At 31.5% G+C, this 18413-nt stretch overlaps 1 protein-coding gene and 1 non-coding gene across 2 annotated transcripts; both read left to right on the top strand.

Annotated features, from left to right (window-relative positions):
- Nucleotides 1-13373: 13373 nt before the first annotated feature.
- LOC103499405 (uncharacterized) lies at nt 13374-15978 on the top strand. The gene is made up of 5 exons (XM_008462404.3): nt 13374-13720; nt 15000-15114; nt 15207-15296; nt 15405-15503; nt 15594-15978. Exons 1-5 carry the CDS (start codon nt 13653-13655, stop codon nt 15693-15695), a joined length of 474 nt encoding a protein of 157 aa, XP_008460626.1. The 5' UTR covers nt 13374-13652; the 3' UTR covers nt 15696-15978.
- Nucleotides 15979-18008: 2030 nt separating this feature from the next.
- On the top strand, nt 18009-18140 carry LOC127149643 (U11 spliceosomal RNA). The gene has a single exon (XR_007821345.1). It is a non-coding gene; the product is annotated as a U11 spliceosomal RNA (small nuclear RNA).
- The last annotated feature ends 273 nt before the right edge of the window (nt 18141-18413 follow it).

Below are 18413 nucleotides of genomic sequence, written 5' to 3'. Positions count from 1 at the left end.
CTCTTAGAAAGTAACGTGACGGGAAACGTGTTACTATTTAGAAATAGGAGCCCAACAACAAAAAACTTTATGCTCAGTTTCGTAGCCAAGGAAACAACATAAATGAACACGATGTTTAAGTTTGGTATGCTCATGGGAATGTAGAAGAATAAAATAGGAACAACAAAAAAACTTTAAGGTGAGAGTAGGAAGGAAAAGTACCGAATAGACGTTCAAAGAGGGAGATGTTTTGCACACAGAGGAAGGAAGATGATTGATGACATAAGTAGAAGTGAAGGCAGCTTCACCCCGAAGCTTCTCAGGATAAGAAGTAGAGAGAAGTTGGACACTGACAAAATCCAAAATATGATGATGTTTGCATCTTGCTCGATCATTTTTTTTAGAGGTGCGAAGGCATGAACGTTGAATAAAAGTTTCTTGTTGGTTGAGAAATGAGAGGATAATTGAGTCTTTATACTCCATTGTGTTATCTATATGAAGAATTTTGATGGTTTTAGAGAATTCTGTTTGATCCATGTCTACAAAACCAATGTAGATTTGAGATAAGTTAGAAAGCTTTTTGAGAAAATATATCCACATAAACCGAGAATAATCATTAATGAATAAAACAAAACATCAATAGCTATTAACAGAGGGTGTAAAAAGGAAGCGGCACAAGATGGAGGTTGGAACTAAGCGAACTTGAGTCTGAGGCGGACAGATCGGAGTAGAATAAGAGACTAGAGCTAAGAAGATTCAAAGGAGACTAAACACAAATTTGAGCGTGGAGTGATGAATCAGAGCGTGGGACGACAGATTTAGTGAGAGGCTACAAATTTGGCTATGGATTTGAATATCGTACAAAAAAAACTGATCAAATTTGGTCTTGGAATCGGCGAACGGTGCAAAACGACATGAATCTCTACGTATCTTGGTGAAGATTGGTCAAAATCGACGATGTGTGGAGACTTAGGGATAAATCTTGGTTGAGCATGGAGTCTTCGACAATGAGCGACAAAGATTGGTTGAAATCTTATGGTTAGCAGTATGCCAGTGACATCTAATCAGGGTGAGTGAATAATAAATGGAAGCAACTAGGTTATAAAAAAAGTTCTAATACCATGTAAATTTTGTATATATTATTGATAGTTGTATAATTCACATTGAAAAATACAAGAGTAATATACATAAAGAGTAGAACAACTAAGGAAAGTATAATTCTAGCCTAAATTGAGGATAATTACCACTTATAATATATACATGGTAAGGTAACATCTCTTTTTTCCTTTTTTTTTTGAACTTTTAATGGATAGTTTCCCATAAAAATTTCATTTAATTAAAAAAAAATATATCGTAAAAACAATAACGTTACATGTACAAAATACGAGTAAAGTATTTAACCACAAACCATGATTTCTAAAAGTTGACATTTCAATTTACAACATAAATAAGGTGTGTTTGGATTATCTTTTGAAGTATTTAAATTTGGAAAAACAATCATTCTCGAAAATTTAAAGTGTTTGATAACTTTTCAAAATTTATTCTTGAAGAATGAGATTGAAAAATAATCCATCTTAAAAAAACACTCAAAATCAAAATTTGAGAAAATATATATGGGAGATCTAATCAAAATATAAAAAGAAAACACTTATAAAATATCTAACCATACAAAAACATGTAAGTGTTTCAAATTTAAACTGCAAGTGTTTCAAATTTAAACTCATTTTAAAGGAAGTGTTTAAAAAAATGTATTTTTGAAAAATATTTTTTTAGAATACATTTTTTTTTCATAAATAATCTAAACTAACGGTAAATCAACTTTAATTATTAAACATTTGCGGTCTCAAAAGTTTTATTTTTAACATAAGAAAAGAAAAAAAAAAAGGAGTAAATTCCATTACAACATGATATTTGAAGAAAAAAATGAAAAAGGATAACTTTGGGGTAATCTTGAAATACTTAAACTCAATTTTTTTCATCATCCAAGTTATTTTGAAATATACTTCAAACCAATTAAAGTTAATTTTATTGGTATAAAAATCAGATTTAATAATGAAAAATCCAACAACAACACATTTATTTTAATTAATATTTGTAATTTTGATGATATGAAAAATACGTGTATAAAAATGTAATATTAAACAATATCAAATTGATTTTATAGATATTATTTTATGTGTATTTTATAAATAAGTCAGCCAATCAAAACATAATTGAATAGATAAAACATGAATAATAATCATCATTAAAATAAGCATTTCAAATCTATTATGAACAAAAAGGATTATGAGAATCCATTGAAATTGAAAACAAAATGGTAATTAAACAAAGAATATAAAATAAAACGTAGCAATAACATGGCTTAATATAAAAATAAAATTATTACTAAAAAAAACATCAAAATAATGTATTAAATTATATATAAAAAAAAAAAAAAAAAAAAAGAACCAAAGCACGTGATGCACGTGAACTAAGTAAACGACGGATGTGAGATCTGATGACAACTTTACACAATTTTATTTACTTTTCCTTCTTTCAAATTTTAGTTCACTATCAATCAATTCAATATTTGAAGGTTAGAGTTTTCACCTTCTAATCTCTAAATTAAGACTATATACATATTTATTAAGCTAATTAAGCGATTGATTGATTATTAAAATAGATCTACAATACTTAAATAATTTAATTTAAATTCAGCTTTCAAAACCATTTTATTTTTCGTGCTTGAAAGTTTACGTTTCTGTTAATAATTTTTTGAACCTTCAATATAAATTAAATTATGTGTCTATTTAAACTTTTAACTTTGTTTCTATTGAATTTTGAGTGTAATGCAAAATGTGTTAAAAAAAATTAAAAAAAACCTAAAGCAAATCAAATAGGCTGATTAAATATGAATAATATTATATATAAAATTGAAAGTGTGGTGACTAAGTCGGCGTAATCTTCCACGTTTAAGAATCAATTAGAAATGTTATACAAAAAATGGAGAGTCCGAATGTATATTAAAATAGACTATGGTTTGATACTATTAATATAGCCACAAACTTAAAAATTCAATGACAAAACATGTATTTTTAAGCACCATTTTGTTGTAACTATTCCAGTTTTTGTTTTTCGGTTTTTAAATTTTTATGTATTAAAAATAAAAATCATACATGTTTGGTAACGGATTTAAAAACAAATTTTTTATTTATTAAAAACAAAAATCATATATATGTTCTTTTTCCAAACAAATGATAATATTGTCTCAAATATACCTACATTGTTATGAACATTTCCAGTTTACCAAGGAGATGTGTGTAGGCTTTGATTGGACTCTGGTTCGCATTATATTACAATTGCTGCTTTTTCAATTTGCCTTTGTCATCTCTTGTATCTTAGGAGAATTGTGCATTTATATTCACTACAAGAAGTGGGGAGACTCCCGACGCATAAATACGTTGGCGAAAATGGTAAAGAAGTCGGGAACCGAATTTCCAACACATAAAGGGATGTCGGGACGACCGTCGAAAGAAACGCGTCGGGAGACAGATTTTCGACGTGTCACCAACAAGGCGTCGGGAATAATCTTCTCTCGATGACATTCTTACCGACGTCTTTGATGCGTCGACAACAAGTCATCCCCGACGTCCACAGTTTCGATGTTAGCTATGCGTCAGAAATAAAGACTCCCGGACTTTTGTATATCCAACGTCTTCCATGCCTCGACAATAACCATCCCCGACGTGATGTTTGCACCATATTTTCGACGTATGTGCAATGTTGGGAAATATTTTAAATATGTAATTTTTTATTTTTTTTTCTTGAAATATTTTCCTATAAGATTTATTTCCTGAAATATTCGCATTCGTTTTCAATTCAATTAAAGAAAATTTAAAATAAATTAGTAAATTACGAAATACAAACACAAATTCAACAAAAAATTAAATGTTCATAATAAAAATAAAAAATATTCCTTGTTAAAAAAAACGCAAAGAAAGCCGTACTTCATAACGTACTTCTCCTAACGAGCCTCGTACGCCATTCTACACCATGGGTCCTACAATGACGAAAGTAGCTAAGTTTAGCACACATATATGCATATCATTAATGTATACTTCATTTCAAGAACTTAAGAATAATGGAAACTTATATACGTACTGCAAAGCTAGGGATCATGTGGTGATCCTTGTTGTGCCCGAGTCATGTCTTCTATGAGCTTTCGCATTCGTTCCACTTCTGAAACTAATGCATTGTGATTTCTTATCTGCTCTTCAATTTGTTGCATAGCTTGATCAAGCTTAGTCTATAATTGGAGCTTTATTGTGGACTGCAGACATGAGGTCGTGGAACTGCTCACACTGGTCGTCTTGCGGGCCTTGGGCTTGGGTCCCAACCAAGGTCTTTTGAGTAGCCCAGTCGTCTACCCAACACCATGTCGCATATCTCGTTCCCAGAGAGTGGTTAAGTACCCTCTAAGGTAGGCTGGGAGTAGAATTTTAGCATTTGGTTTTGCAACAAAATTAGAAACTATTTTAGTAAGTAAAAAATATATTATATATTAAAAAGGACAAATAAGTATAGAAGTGTTGCTTGGATAACTTACATGTGCATCCTCTGTAGCTTGTGACACGAACGTCCCGTCTCGAACGTGTGTTTGTTGAAATAACTCTACATGGTCAACCGACTCCCCTCTTTGCTCAAAGAACTCATGCTCTCATCGTAGAAACGACTTTAACCTACTGCTGTGATTGAAAGGTTGTTCGTCCGTGCTTGCTCTTGTATGAAAACAATTATATTGTTTATTTCTTATACATATTAAAAGTTGAAATTATAATTAACCATGACAAAAGGTTCAGTTGCTCACCAGGAATGCACGAATCATGTAGTGGTCATAGAGGTAGTGTCAATCTTCATCACGTCCCACCAATATGTGTGGTGGGTTGGCACGAGCCTCATCGGGGTTTGCTGTACTTTTTGAAATGCCTGTGACAGTCACCCCGAAACTCTTTAAAGGTGTTGAGTATCTAATGCTCAATGAACCTATTCATTGCTTGATCATTGAAATCAAGCACAAAAAACTGTTACACATTACAAAAACAACACATTAGCTTGGTTAACTTAAATATGTTTCAAATGAAAATAGAAATGTGTAGTGGACTTACTTGGAAGTTGGTCTTGACGACTTCGATGTATTCTCTGCCTACGTCCGCCCACTTAAGGCAGTGGACGGGAAATGCCTTTTGCAAACAAACGCCTATCTCTTAGCTGAAGTGAACGACGTGTGGGAAAATAGGCCTCTTCGCACCAAGGGCGATTGTCATCGGAATCTGTCCATTGGTTGCAACATAACGCTCCAACTCTAAGAGATGAGACTGCGCACATCTCCTAGGAGTCAATGTCACAAATGATTGAGAAGTACCTGCTTAATAAATTATAAGAACATATAATGTTAGAAAAAGTTGAAATAATCTAAAGTTAAAATGTATAGCATTATTAGACTCACCCGAATTGTCGCCCACCGACGACGATCCTCCCACAAGGTTATCTAGATCCTCTGCAAACTCGAGGAACATGGCATCCGTCTCGTCGAAACCGTACAAAAATGATGGCATAGTACCTGTGGACATAGAAAACAAACATTCAATAAGCAAATACGAACAAATAATTAGAATCGAAATATATAAATTAACTTCAAACTATAGGGGCTACCATAACTGCAGGATAAGCAGCACAACCTAATTATTAACCACAAACAACTTAAATCTTCTCATCATACCCACCCCCTCGAACAACGCTACCTTACAAGCTATTCTACTACCACCCCTTCAAACCCTAGAAATACAAACAAATTCAAAAAAAAAAAAAAAGGCTACCATAACTGCAGGATAGCCATCCCAAATAAAAAACAAAGTTATTCAAAACTACTAAGAAAGAAACGACTAGAATTGAACTAAAGGCTACCATAACTGCTGGATAGTCAAAACGAATCTTAACACAAATCACAGAATTTTTAACACAATAATAGCCATCGCCCCCCCCTCCCCCTCCCTCCCCCTCAAATTTTCAACCCTAATCGCTCAATTTTCAATTCAAACACCTCCACCCCCTTTTAAATTTCAATTCAACCCCCCTCCAAAATTTCATCCTCAACCCTCCTCCTCTCTAATTTTTGACTCACCCACTCAAATATTCAATTAAATACCACTCCTCCTCTTTAAATTCAACCCACATTCAAAATTCCAACTTCAAAAACCAAAATCTATTCCTAAACAATATCCTAAAATTAATTCATCATTAAAATCCTAAAACTAATTTTAAAAAACAAAAAACTAAACTATTTAAACTAACCTAACCTAAACTAACATTTAAGGGTTTAGGGTTTTGAACTTACCTCAAATAGAGATATGCGGTGGCAGACGGCAGGAGAGACATGACGGCGAGGGCAACGGTGGCGAGGGTTGATATTTTCTCCTCTCTTCGTTTTGTCGGCCAAGCTTTCTTCTTCCTCTTTCTCTTTTGTGTCGATTCTGTGTTTTACAGAACTGAAACATCTTTTTTATATGGGAACTCCTAGTGTAGCACAAAAACATTGGGAGCTCCCCTTACTCCCAACACCATTCCTAACGAATCACCAATGGCATCGGGAGCTCTCCTTACTCCCAACGTCATTCTCGACGAATCACTAGTGACGTTAGAAGCTATCCTTACTCCCAATGCCATGCAGGAGGTATCGAGAATCTCTATCTGACATAATCAATGTAAAAATTTTCGACTAAGAGTTCCTGACGCGTGCATGAGACGTCGGGATAAGGTAATTATTTTCGACGCCTTACATCCAGATGCTGAAAATGTGGTTTTGTTTTCCAACGACTCTATCACGGTGTCAGAAAAAGTTAATAATAAAATAATATTTTTGCCTTTGCCCGATGTGTGAAAAGCGGCGTCGAGGGAAGGTGTATGTCCCGACGTTGTTTCCTTCGACGCATTTCTTTGCGTCGAAAAAACCTCGATTTCTTGTAGTAATTTTTTGTATTAAAGAAAAGCCATTTGTGATGAAAATGAACTATCTCATTGTGTTAATAATTTGAAGATCTTATTTATGGATCTTCAGTTGGCTAAAAAAGAAATAGACCCTTAAAGCCTCATGTCATATTGAAAACTTAGTCTTCTTTTTCTTTTTTGTGTGGTAGGATCAGGATGTAAGAAGTTAGCAAATGATGATAGCTACACCAGTTACCCCATACCAAATACCTCCTCCGAAGTCAGTTGGTAAGAAATTAATATACTACTGTTGTAACTAGTGTCTTTTCTCCTTTCTCCTTAGAGAAGTAGTATTTAAAATCCTTTAATCTTTTTTTTTTTATATGACACCAAGAACTTAACGTTTCTTATGCTTTCAGGAACATTAATCTATCTTTAAAATTGAGACTAGTCTTTAGTTTTGCATTTTGGTGGCTACAAAGTTTCTTTTCAATCATGTTAGGTTTTGTTTTCTTACTAGGTTTTGTAAGAATCCATTAGTTTTGCATTTTGGTGGCTACAAAGTCATATTGGAGCAACTGACTGAAGATTGTACTATTTCCTGATTTTTTTGTCATTGTTGTGCAAGGGTCAAGCTAATCTTTCAGTTCCAATTTTATTGTATGTTGCGGACCATAGTAGATTGGAATAGAATATTTGAAGTGTGAAAGGAAATTCCAGAAAATGATTATACCTTTTAGTAATTTTGTTATCTGTGGCTGTTGTTTCTTTCCTAATTTTGGTCTTTCTATTTTTTAAACTCCCTTGCATTGTTCCACGTGCATCCATAAACTATTATTCATTCAGTAATTGCATCTGAAAAATGTATCATTCATTCAGTAACTCCCTTCCACTGGTTTTGGTTGAATTAGCCGATTATGCATATGAAAAAAGTCTTGAGGTTGACATTGAGCCAATTGACATAATTAATCATATTAAGGAGCGAGTTGAGGAGAAAGAGAGGATTCCCCATGTACAACAAAGGTTTGTGTTTGACTCCTTTAATTACTTAATCTACAATAACTATATTTTCTATGGCCTTTTAAATTCTTAGGCTTTTTAGAACTGTGAACTGGCCATGTATCCACCTAAAGCTGCACCTTTTCTCCATTACAAGTTGGTTTATGTAACTGAAATAATGTTTAATTGTCATTTATAATTGATAAATGGAAAATTTTGTAATTTTGTAACATATTTGGTTTTGTACAATAATCCTTTGTTTTACTCGGTTGTGCAGCTGATTTTTTCGGTAGTCCATCTCGCCCCCAACTAGTTGCTCTTGTGGCCCAAGTAAGATGAACCTAGAATTGATTTATACGCCTTTTTTTTTAGGGTTGGTAGCAAAATTTTGTTTGAAATGTACTTATTTAAATAGCTTGTTGGTACCAAAACATGTATGTTTATTCTATTATTGTAAACTCTTTACCAAGAATTGTACAAATATTACAGAGTGTATATTAACGTGTATATATTACAGCGTTGATTGTTTATTTCTATATGAATGTGTTGTATAGTATTTTATAATTGTCCTCAATAAGTAAATAGTGGTCTAATTTGTGAAATGGTGACAGTTCGTTATGTCATAAAACATAAATAATGACATTTATACTTGTCATAAAATATATATGACGACATTTTTTCACTGTCGTAAAATATAAATAATGACATTTATTTTATGTCATAAAATATAAATAATAACATTTGTTATCTGTCCTGAAAGCCCTTACTGTAATAGACTTTCCATGACTCCCGCATCTATGACTGAAAATAACTGTAAAGAATTCTAAAGATGATAGATTTTAACTGTCGTCATATACCATTTTTGTAGTAGTAAATTTGTATCATACTTATGGACTAGGGTTTCTGAGAGTTCTTCTGTTTGTTGGGACCTTTGTTCTGAACTTTCATTTTGTTTCCATTTGGTTTCAGGTTCAGTTTCAGAACAACAATAGATTGTTTGCTAGGAATTGCTTTCACCTCCTCCTCTTGATCATGTTTTCTCGCTTCCTCCTCTATTCTTAGTCACGTGATTAGACTCTGCAACGAGAATTCTTTCGTTTTGTGCCTTAGAGTATTTTTAAAATCCTTCCACAATGAAGGTAGCTTATCAATAATAAAACAACTTGGAATTGTTCATCGAGTGTGACATACCTTCGTTGATAATTTATGTGCAATTTTTGTATCTCGTGTGATTGAGCTTTCACGGATCTATCGTTAGTCATTTGATACCGTAGATAACAACTTACCAGGTATTTCTTGGAACCAACTTCTTCAGTATCATATTTCTTTTGTAACGCGTCCCACACCTCTTTCGCAGTGGACATGGTGTTGTAATAATCGAATAATTCATCAGTAAGACCAATTAAGTTCTTAGAAATGAAGTCTATCTCTATCCACGTGTCAAGACTCTTAATCTGCTCCTCCATTGGATTAGATTCTAGGACCTTTCATTTTTTAATGGTGCAGGCGGTAACAACTTTCTTCCATGTAAGGAAAAATAACATCTTTTGCGTCCAACGCTTAATTTATTTAGAAAAAATGATTTTGAAAACATCGTTGAGTATTTGATTAGTCAAGTCAAAGTGAAAATAAAATAAACAATTTAATATATCTAGAAATAAAATTCATAATTTGTTTCTAAATGTAACACACAATTCATTCACGTAGTTATAGACACAAAACAAACAACTTTTCCTATATTATATTTGATGAGCATCATTTTTTTTAGCAATGTGAAATCTTGTTAATATATAACGCTTTTCAGTTATGTATGTTCATGTTTTCATTGGATGGAGTCCACCCCTAATATAATACCTATTTTACGTGACAATCCAACTTAAATATTTGTCCATATATCACATTCCAAAAGAAGTTAAAATTACAAAATATCAAAGTTTAAATTCAATTTTTAGAGTCCATCTGTAATTGATTGATAGATTTTTTATAGGAATTTATGACATATCGATTTTACTATATTTATAGTTATTTTAAAAGTTTGTTATTCCCTTAGTTATATTATCTTAAAAAAAAACTAATAATGGGAATTACCCTAAATGTAATATTTTAATTTCAAGTTTTATTGTTGAATTACATAGATAAATTTGATATGGTTGAATATTTGGTTACAAAGATTGGAATGATTAGAGATAATATGGTAAAGTAATTAATTATTTAATCATTATTAATTAGGAAAGTGAAGCCATTTATATGAAATGGGTGGAGATGAGGACAACATTTATGTTTGTGTCTCACTTGGTCATGTGAACATCTCTACCCATCTCTTTTAAAATTTTCTCTGTTTATAGGTTAAAGAATAATATAATGAAGAGTGTTGATGTTTGTAACGTTAAAAAGAAAAGAAAAGAAAAGAAAAGAAAAGAAAAGAAGAAAATAATGAAGAAGACCAATAGCCCATTTTGTTTTAAATTTATGAGAGAAGATAAATCTTATTGAATAGGAAAAAGTAATGAATGATTGAATTATTTAAGACTTGTATCCCACTCCACCTTAAAAAAAATGATAATGACACAATATGATATATGGGTAGGTCATGAAGCATAGTGGTGTAATGAAGTTGGGATTGTTTAAATAGCTCACATTAAGAGTGTTGTATAATTATAGTCAAAGTTTGGTCTTCTTTTAATGCTACCATGTTATTATATATATATATATATATATATATTATTATGTCTTTTTCCTATCTTATTTGTTTTGTATTCATATTTCCTAACTATTATTAAGACCTATATTTAATGCAATGCCCTTCCATGGGATTGTCTTCACAAAAATCTCAAAGGACAGACCCCAACAACCAATCTCATTATATTCATTTAGCTTATCAATAGATTATTATTAATATTATTATTCAACTTACATTGTTTTCAAATAATTATACTTACACACACACACACATATATATATATATAGATTGGCTTTTACTTCAATCTCATACATACGTAGAGTAGAATAGGTAGGTTAGGATTATTCAAGTAATTTAATTCGAGGTGGGAGAATGAGATTGATAATATTGATACAAGATTTTGACGAAAGCGTAAGAAAAAGTCGACTCAAATGACCTACAAATAACCCAATTCATATTTGACATTAGTATACTAATATGTTTATGACTATTATATTTAAGCTTAAGCCATAGGGTTTTACCGTCCCCATTATTCGTTGGTTGACTTAAGTAAGTGTGCTTTTATTCAACCACATATCCACGATCAATATTAATTGAAATAAATTGAGAGTCATTTTTAAATATAGTAAAATTGACCAAAATATTTATAAATATAATAAAATAATATCATTGATAAATGTTGATATACTGTAAAATTTTACTATATTTGTAAATATTTTCGAATAGTTTTGTTATACAAAACAAATTTCTATCAACATCAAATTACTCAAAGTGTTGACTTTTGTTGAGTTTACCCATGCAATTGTTGCATGTCTTTTATCTATTTAAAGGTCAATTTCAAATGGAGAAATTTTTTTTGTCATTTCTATTTATTTACTTAAAAAATGCTCACCAAAGTTTTTAATTTAAAAAATCCTCCAAATTTCCATCTCACTCTCAAATCCTTCACCAATTGGATTCCACAATTCGATTCCAAATTTAGAGAATAGCAGGTCAATAATATTAATATTGGTCTAAGTTCGTGATCGAGAAGAAGATGAGTAATTTGAAAGTTAGGAGGTAAGCTCTTTTAAACCCTAATTCATGTAGTTTAGGGTATTATACCGATCTTTAATTTAATAAATTAATATGTACCAAATAGTAATAATTAATCCCAATCCAATTTGCAACATTATATACAATAGGGACTGACCACTACTGGAGAATGGGGCCATGGCTCACCCATTATATTATATCCCTATAATTATATATTTTTTAAATAGTGTTATTATATATATATATATATATATATAAGAAAAGGAAGAAAATCTCTCTTTTTATCACCATATAAGGTTATATATGATTAAAAGAATTAGATTTGGTTATTTGAAATTCATATTATTAAAATAGAGGTGTCAAATTTAGAAAGGAAACAAAGGGTTTTATCAATTTGATGATTGAAGTACAAATAGCCAAAAATGTGTGAACTTACATGACTCATGAATGGTTAATATTTTATGAACATTAGAGCTTTTATACTGTTTTCTTTTCTTTTCTTTTGTTAAAATTTACTATTTAGATAACATATATATTGAACACATAATAAAAGTTTAAACATTTATCCAACTAATCAAATATGATTTTTATAATGAAATTTGATGCAATATGACAATTTTAGCATTAAAAGTTATCTTGTGGTTTATTTTGCAAATAATAATTATAAGAATAATTATTTTAAATATTAGTGATAAACAAAATTGTAGTAATGAATGATATTTTGCTATATTTGCAAACATTTTTATTCGTTTTGCTATATTCGAGAATGTCATTTGGAGAATCCATAGAATATAACAAAATAAACTAAAATATTCACAAAACATAACAAAATTTCAAATATATTTCGATAAATTTGATAGAGAATAAAATTTTCTGTATTTTATAAATATTTTAGTAGTTTTACTATTTATATTAATTTTTGTATTTGGAAACAACCCTAACTATAATTTTAAATTAATGAAAAACAAATGAAATTGAATTGAACATTGAAATGCAATTTTCATTTGATGACAAAATCAAAGCTACTGTAATGAATTTTTATTATTTGATGATTCTTTTTGTCATAAAATATAAATAGTTTTTTATATATATTTTTAAAAAATCATTTTTATTTTATTTTTGTTGAATTTGACATTGAATATAACAAATTTTCACAAGTTTTTTAACCAATAATAAAATAGCCTAAAAGTGTAAATTTATTTGATAACATGAATTTATCGAGACATTTAAAAAAATGTAAGTAGAATTTTTCCGAGATAATATCAGTTTCATATGAATACGTCAAACTAATAATTATAGTAATCTAAATTCTAAGCTCTCTAATCTCTTTTATTTTATTCAATTTTTTAAAGTTAGCTCAAAATAAAATCATTTAGAAAAGATTATTCTTGAATAAAAGATCTTACTAGAGTAATAGTAGAAGAAAATCTTTGACGGTTGTATATATATATGTAAATTTATTGATGTTATGGTTGTTTACTACGATTAAAAGGTGCCTGACTTAGCTTAACTCAGTTATCTTCTAATCCATATATATTTTTGACTTTGATAGTGAACTTAAAATTTGAGATTCTAACTTTTATCTTTTGAGATATTCGTCTCCTATATCATCTCCTATTTTCTTTGGATTAGAGTTACAATAGACATTGATCTTGTTTGGAGATCCTCGATATTAACACTTAATTCTGTATTAGACAGTGAAATTTATATACAAACCAATTTAAAGTAAAATCTTGATGGATTTAAAAGTAAGTGTTTGAAGTTGAAGTTAAAAGAAAATGTGTTGGAAGTTCTTGTAATAGAGAAAAAGAGTTCGAAGTTTTATATATATATAATTCATTTTTCCTTTTAGCATTACTGTTTGGGGTATTGAATTTTACCATTTTAGGCTTCCCTTCAATAATTTCCGCCCCCCGTTGGACTCCGCCGGAGCTCTGAGTTTCCGATCCCACAAGCTTCAAGCTCCAGGTTACCCCTTCTCTCTCTTTCTGTACAAATGGGGTTCTTCTCCTTTCTCGGACGGGTCCTCTTTGCTTCCCTTTTCATTCTCTCCGCCTGGCAAATGTACTCTCTCTCTCTCTCTTTTCCTCTCTCTACATCATTAGATCGGACTAAATCATCTCTCTGGTCTTTCAATCTGTTTTCTATGCTGTCTTCTACTATAGATCTGCTACTTTTGGTCCTATTTCTGTGTTTATTTCTTTCTGATGATGGTCGATTTTAGGGGTTCTGTAATGGCTGTTGTATTGGGCGACTAGGTCTATGTTTTAACTGATGTTTTACGATATTTGTCGTTGTTGGTCGTCTTACTTTTCTATTGTTCTTTTGGGGTTTGTGTTTTGAATGTTGATCTCACCTTTTTTTTTTTAACCATTTTGAGCAGTTTGAAATTTGAATGTGGTTTTCTAAATCGGGAGTGAAGGTCAGGTTTCTTCGTTTTCAGAAATGGAGGGGTTTAATTGATAAACAGAGTTTAGTTTTGTATTAGTGAGGACTGGGAAGTTTTTATTGATTTTTCATTGATGGGTTTGTTGGCAAGTTGGATATTGAGCTATCGCTTCTTGAGATTTGATTTGGAATATTGGACATTTGATGAATTCTAAAGAAGCTAGAGTTTTAGTTGATTCCTGAGGTCCCACTTCACTTTTGGGTCATTATTAATATGTGATTCATTAAAATTATGTCATAGTTTGTTTTCCAGCTTGAACTTTTTTAGGTTCTTGATAACATGTTTTTAGTGCTTTCAACGAGATTGAGGTTTGTAACCAATCTTCATTAAGAAAAAAATTAGGGAAGGTTATTACATTTTATCTTTCAGGCAATACAAGTGAAGTGTTGTTTGAGTTGTGTCTGATAGATTTATGTTCTGTATGTTTCTTGGATCTGCTAATTACTTGGAATAAATTTGAACTTAAAAATAATTGGGTAATTTTCAATAATGCTGCAACTCAAAACATTAGATCAGGTCGTGTTCTTCATCCTAAAAAAGTTAATTAAGTCTATAATTCTTATTTTTTCTGTATTTTTATTATAACATGTCATTTGAAGTCTATGTTGCTAATCCTAAAAGATTCTTGTCAAACATTATTCAGGTGACCATGAAAAATTAGTATGAGATGTAACTTGTTCAATTCAACATACAATGAAATAAAGTAGCTATGTTGTCTTCTTGCTTCTTGTTAGAGTCTAATGTGCTTGTAAATATTGTTCTCTATAACTTAAATTTTTTTTGGCTTATGACTTGCTTGGGATCTATGCTCTCATGCCTCATGTTAAATGAAATAGAGATCGAACTGCAAACTTTCTGGGTTTATGTTGATCTTGATAAGGCATCTACTTTTAGGTTCAATGAGTTTGGCACTGATGGTGGACGTGCTGCAAAGGAATTGCTTCCAAAGTTGAACACTTTTAGGAGAAATTTCTCCGCTAGATTTGGATTCGACCTTCCTGTTATTGATGTGAGCTTCGGTTATTCTGTGGATTGAACTGCTGAACTGAATCTCCTTAATCTTTTTCTCTTTTGTGATCAGTTTTCGAGTTTGTTTTACAGGTTTCCCATTTAGTTGCTGCTTTTCTGTCTCTTAAAGGCATTGGAGGCCTTCTATTTGTATTCGGGAGTCCAATCGGAGCTTATCTTCTGGTATAATTTCATTTTCCACCTTTTTTGTTGGGCCCTTTATTACTTAGAACTTACTTTTCAGTTTATTCTGTTTCCCATTATAGCTTCAAAGCTTGTTTCTTTATGCAGCTTCTCTACTTGGCAATTAGCACCCCAATTCTCTATGATTTTTTCAACTATGGTCGTGAGAATTCCCAATTCGGCATACTAATGAATGATTTCATTCTGGTCAGTTGATTAAATTTACACTAAGGCAATTCTGTCCCTGCAAACTTCATTTTTTTGGGTTATAATTAGATTTTCCTTTTCGATTTGCAGCACGTGGCACTTGCTGGTGCATTGCTCTTCTTCATCGGAACAAAGAACTCCATTTGGAGGAAGCAACAGAAGAAGAAGGCACATAAAGCCAAGACAAACTAGAAACTTAAGTTAAATCACTACTTCGACTCGAAATTGTTCCTTTCATTCCCTTCCTCTCGTGTTGGGGCTCAGTTGGAAAGGTAAAATTCAATAGCTGGATGTTAAATGTGGGTTTTCGAAAAGCTTCTTATTTGATAATTCCATTTTGTAATAATAGATTTACTCATTTAGGGATTGTAGTACTCTTGACTGTCAATTATTGTTGGAGTTGGAACTGGGAATTAGCCATAATATTACATGCAAGTATGAAAGGATTTAGAGAACATGTTTTTCTCCATTCAAACTGTTTGCCGAGGATTAGAATCTTTTTATTCAATTTTACCTTATTTGTAGAATTATATGTTGATACACGCATGTTTTTGGATATTGACAACTCTTCTGGAGCACGATTTACCTATATCTCGGTAAATCACGAAGTATTGTGTGTTTTGGGACCGAACCCTGTGCGTTTTAACATGTCTGCCAATGCCATTCATTAAGAATCTATCATCCATTCATCTGGTTTAGGATGAAAGATGATGGTATTTATTTGTGAAAGTGAAGTCGCGAATAGTTTCTGCTCCTCAAGAAGCTTCTTTACTACAATCTCTTGATTGAATATAAATTTAGCTTTAGACACTTTTTCAGTTTCTTGGTATCCAAGAGCATTGTAATCCTTTGTGTTTGAATAAACATTCATAGGCTAAATATGTGTATGAATTGTGTTCGAACGATTTCTTAAATTTTAGTATCCAGTCCCTATAGTTTCAGAATTCTTTGCTCATTAGTACTCTTGATGAAATAATGATAACCGATAAGATAGAAATGTTATTCTATACAAATTAATTTTTTTTTTCAAGCTCGAATATTAACTTAATCAACTCTAAATATGAGCAACATTAACTGGGTTGAAAATTACTTTGGTAGAGATGATTTATTCGCTTAGATGTTTGCAGTTTGAACCTTCCGGTGGGATTGCAACTTTGGAGCAGGTAGTATAGTGGAATAAAGCTATGAGTTTTAGTTTTAAAAAGTATTTATAATATACAGAGAATCATAGTTTTGATGAATATATTGTTAATCTAAGATTGATGTGTACTTGAAGCTTTTTATCTATTTATTTATTTGAAACCATAAAAGCACCTTCATACATTAACATTGTGATTGGACTGAATCCTATTTAATATCATGCTTGCAACACAAAAACAACTAACACAGAAAATTATCATACCAAGAAAATGAAAACTGTGGTTAAAAAAAAACATAAAAAGGAGGTGTTTGGGCACATCAATATTTCATGAGTTGAGTTTGATATATTAGTCGAGTTTGATATAATATATCAACTCATTGTTTGAATCATTGACTTTAAATGTTAGGAAAGTTGAGTTGATATATTCACTCAACTCTCTTTTTCTCCATGTTTTCAATGGGTTCTCCAATCAACCACCAATTTGATAACCAACTTTGACAACCACTTTTACAAGTTCAACTTCGACGATTGGTTTTGGGCTCTGGCAACCACCTCTAGCAATCAACTCCAACAACCACTTTTGACAATTAACTTCGCGTGACCAACTCCGATGATCTATAACTATCTCTGATAACGAACCCTAACAAAAATCAACCTTGATGACCACCTTTGTGCGACCAATTCCAAGGTCCAATAACAAACTCTTGCGACCAACTTCAAAATCATTTTCGTTCAAACCAACTTCTACCTCTGACACTAATCACATACACAAACTTTGTTGAAAACTACCTTTGATAGTCAACTTCGACAACCACTTTCAACTTTGGGCTCTAATAACTACCTCTAGTAAATTTTAATGAAAATCACCTTTGATAATCAAACTCAAAGACAACCATCTCTAACAATCAAAACCAACATTCACCTTAGGCAACCAAGAACGACAAATGCCACCTCTAACGATCACATTTAGCGGTCAACTCCAATCATCGACTTTGTCGTTCATCTACGGTGACTAACTTGACAAATAACATATTATGAAAAGAAAAAAAAAAACTTGACAAATGACATAATATAATACCCACACCAAATTGGGATGATTTAAGTAGGGGTTTGAAAATCGTAGTTACTCATTGGAAAAGGAGAGATTTAAGAGGAACATGATTTTGGTAAACAATTATGAGGTGTTGGTTTTGATCCATATTCCTACAAATTAAATTAAATTGAATCCAATAATAACCCTTTAAAAAATAACAAATTTTGTTTTCTTTAAAAAAAGAAGAATTGGGAAAACCACATCGGAAAAATGTGAGGAGGAAAGGAGAGCGGGTTGGTATAAAAGGGGAGGTGAGATAAGTGAGGAAGTTTAAAAGGGTCGGTTGGCTAAATATGCCACGCTCACCCAAAATGAATGGGTAAGTGCTGTATGGCAATCTAGACATATGGCCGACATAATTTCTGGAAACTTCATAGGGTTGGCCCAATTGGCCGACCCTCCTTCACTTTTCTCTCTTAAACATTTTCTCATTCTTATAACATTTTCTGTCTTTTATTGTGTTTCGATTTCGCACGTCTCAAACTAATCGAGTGTTTAATATTTTTTATATACACGTAAATGTTTTATGACGTTTTCTTTAAAGCAATCGGAACCGTTTAATAAAGAAAAAAAAAAAAAAAAATCAGATTCAAACCCAGTTTTCTTTAAAGCAATCGGAACTAAGCACCGATTATGAGGTTAGTTATTAATTTTTAGGAGAATATTTTATAGGTTG

The sequence above is a fragment of the Cucumis melo genome, chromosome 5 (genome assembly GCF_025177605.1).
Source record: "Cucumis melo cultivar AY chromosome 5, USDA_Cmelo_AY_1.0, whole genome shotgun sequence".
In the NCBI taxonomy this organism is placed as follows: domain Eukaryota; kingdom Viridiplantae; phylum Streptophyta; class Magnoliopsida; order Cucurbitales; family Cucurbitaceae; genus Cucumis; species Cucumis melo.
This window is presented reverse-complemented; position numbering and strand designations above follow the sequence as displayed.

Coding starts and splice junctions, on each gene's coding strand:
- LOC103499405 (XM_008462404.3), top strand. CDS start 13,653: ATGGGGTTCTTCTCCTTTCTCGGACGGGTCCTCTTTGCTTCCCTTTTC. Junction 15,297..15,404: donor CAATCGGAGCTTATCTTCTG/GTATAATTTCAT, acceptor TTCTTTATGCAG/CTTCTCTACTTGGCAATTAG. Junction 15,504..15,593: donor TAATGAATGATTTCATTCTG/GTCAGTTGATTA, acceptor TTCGATTTGCAG/CACGTGGCACTTGCTGGTGC.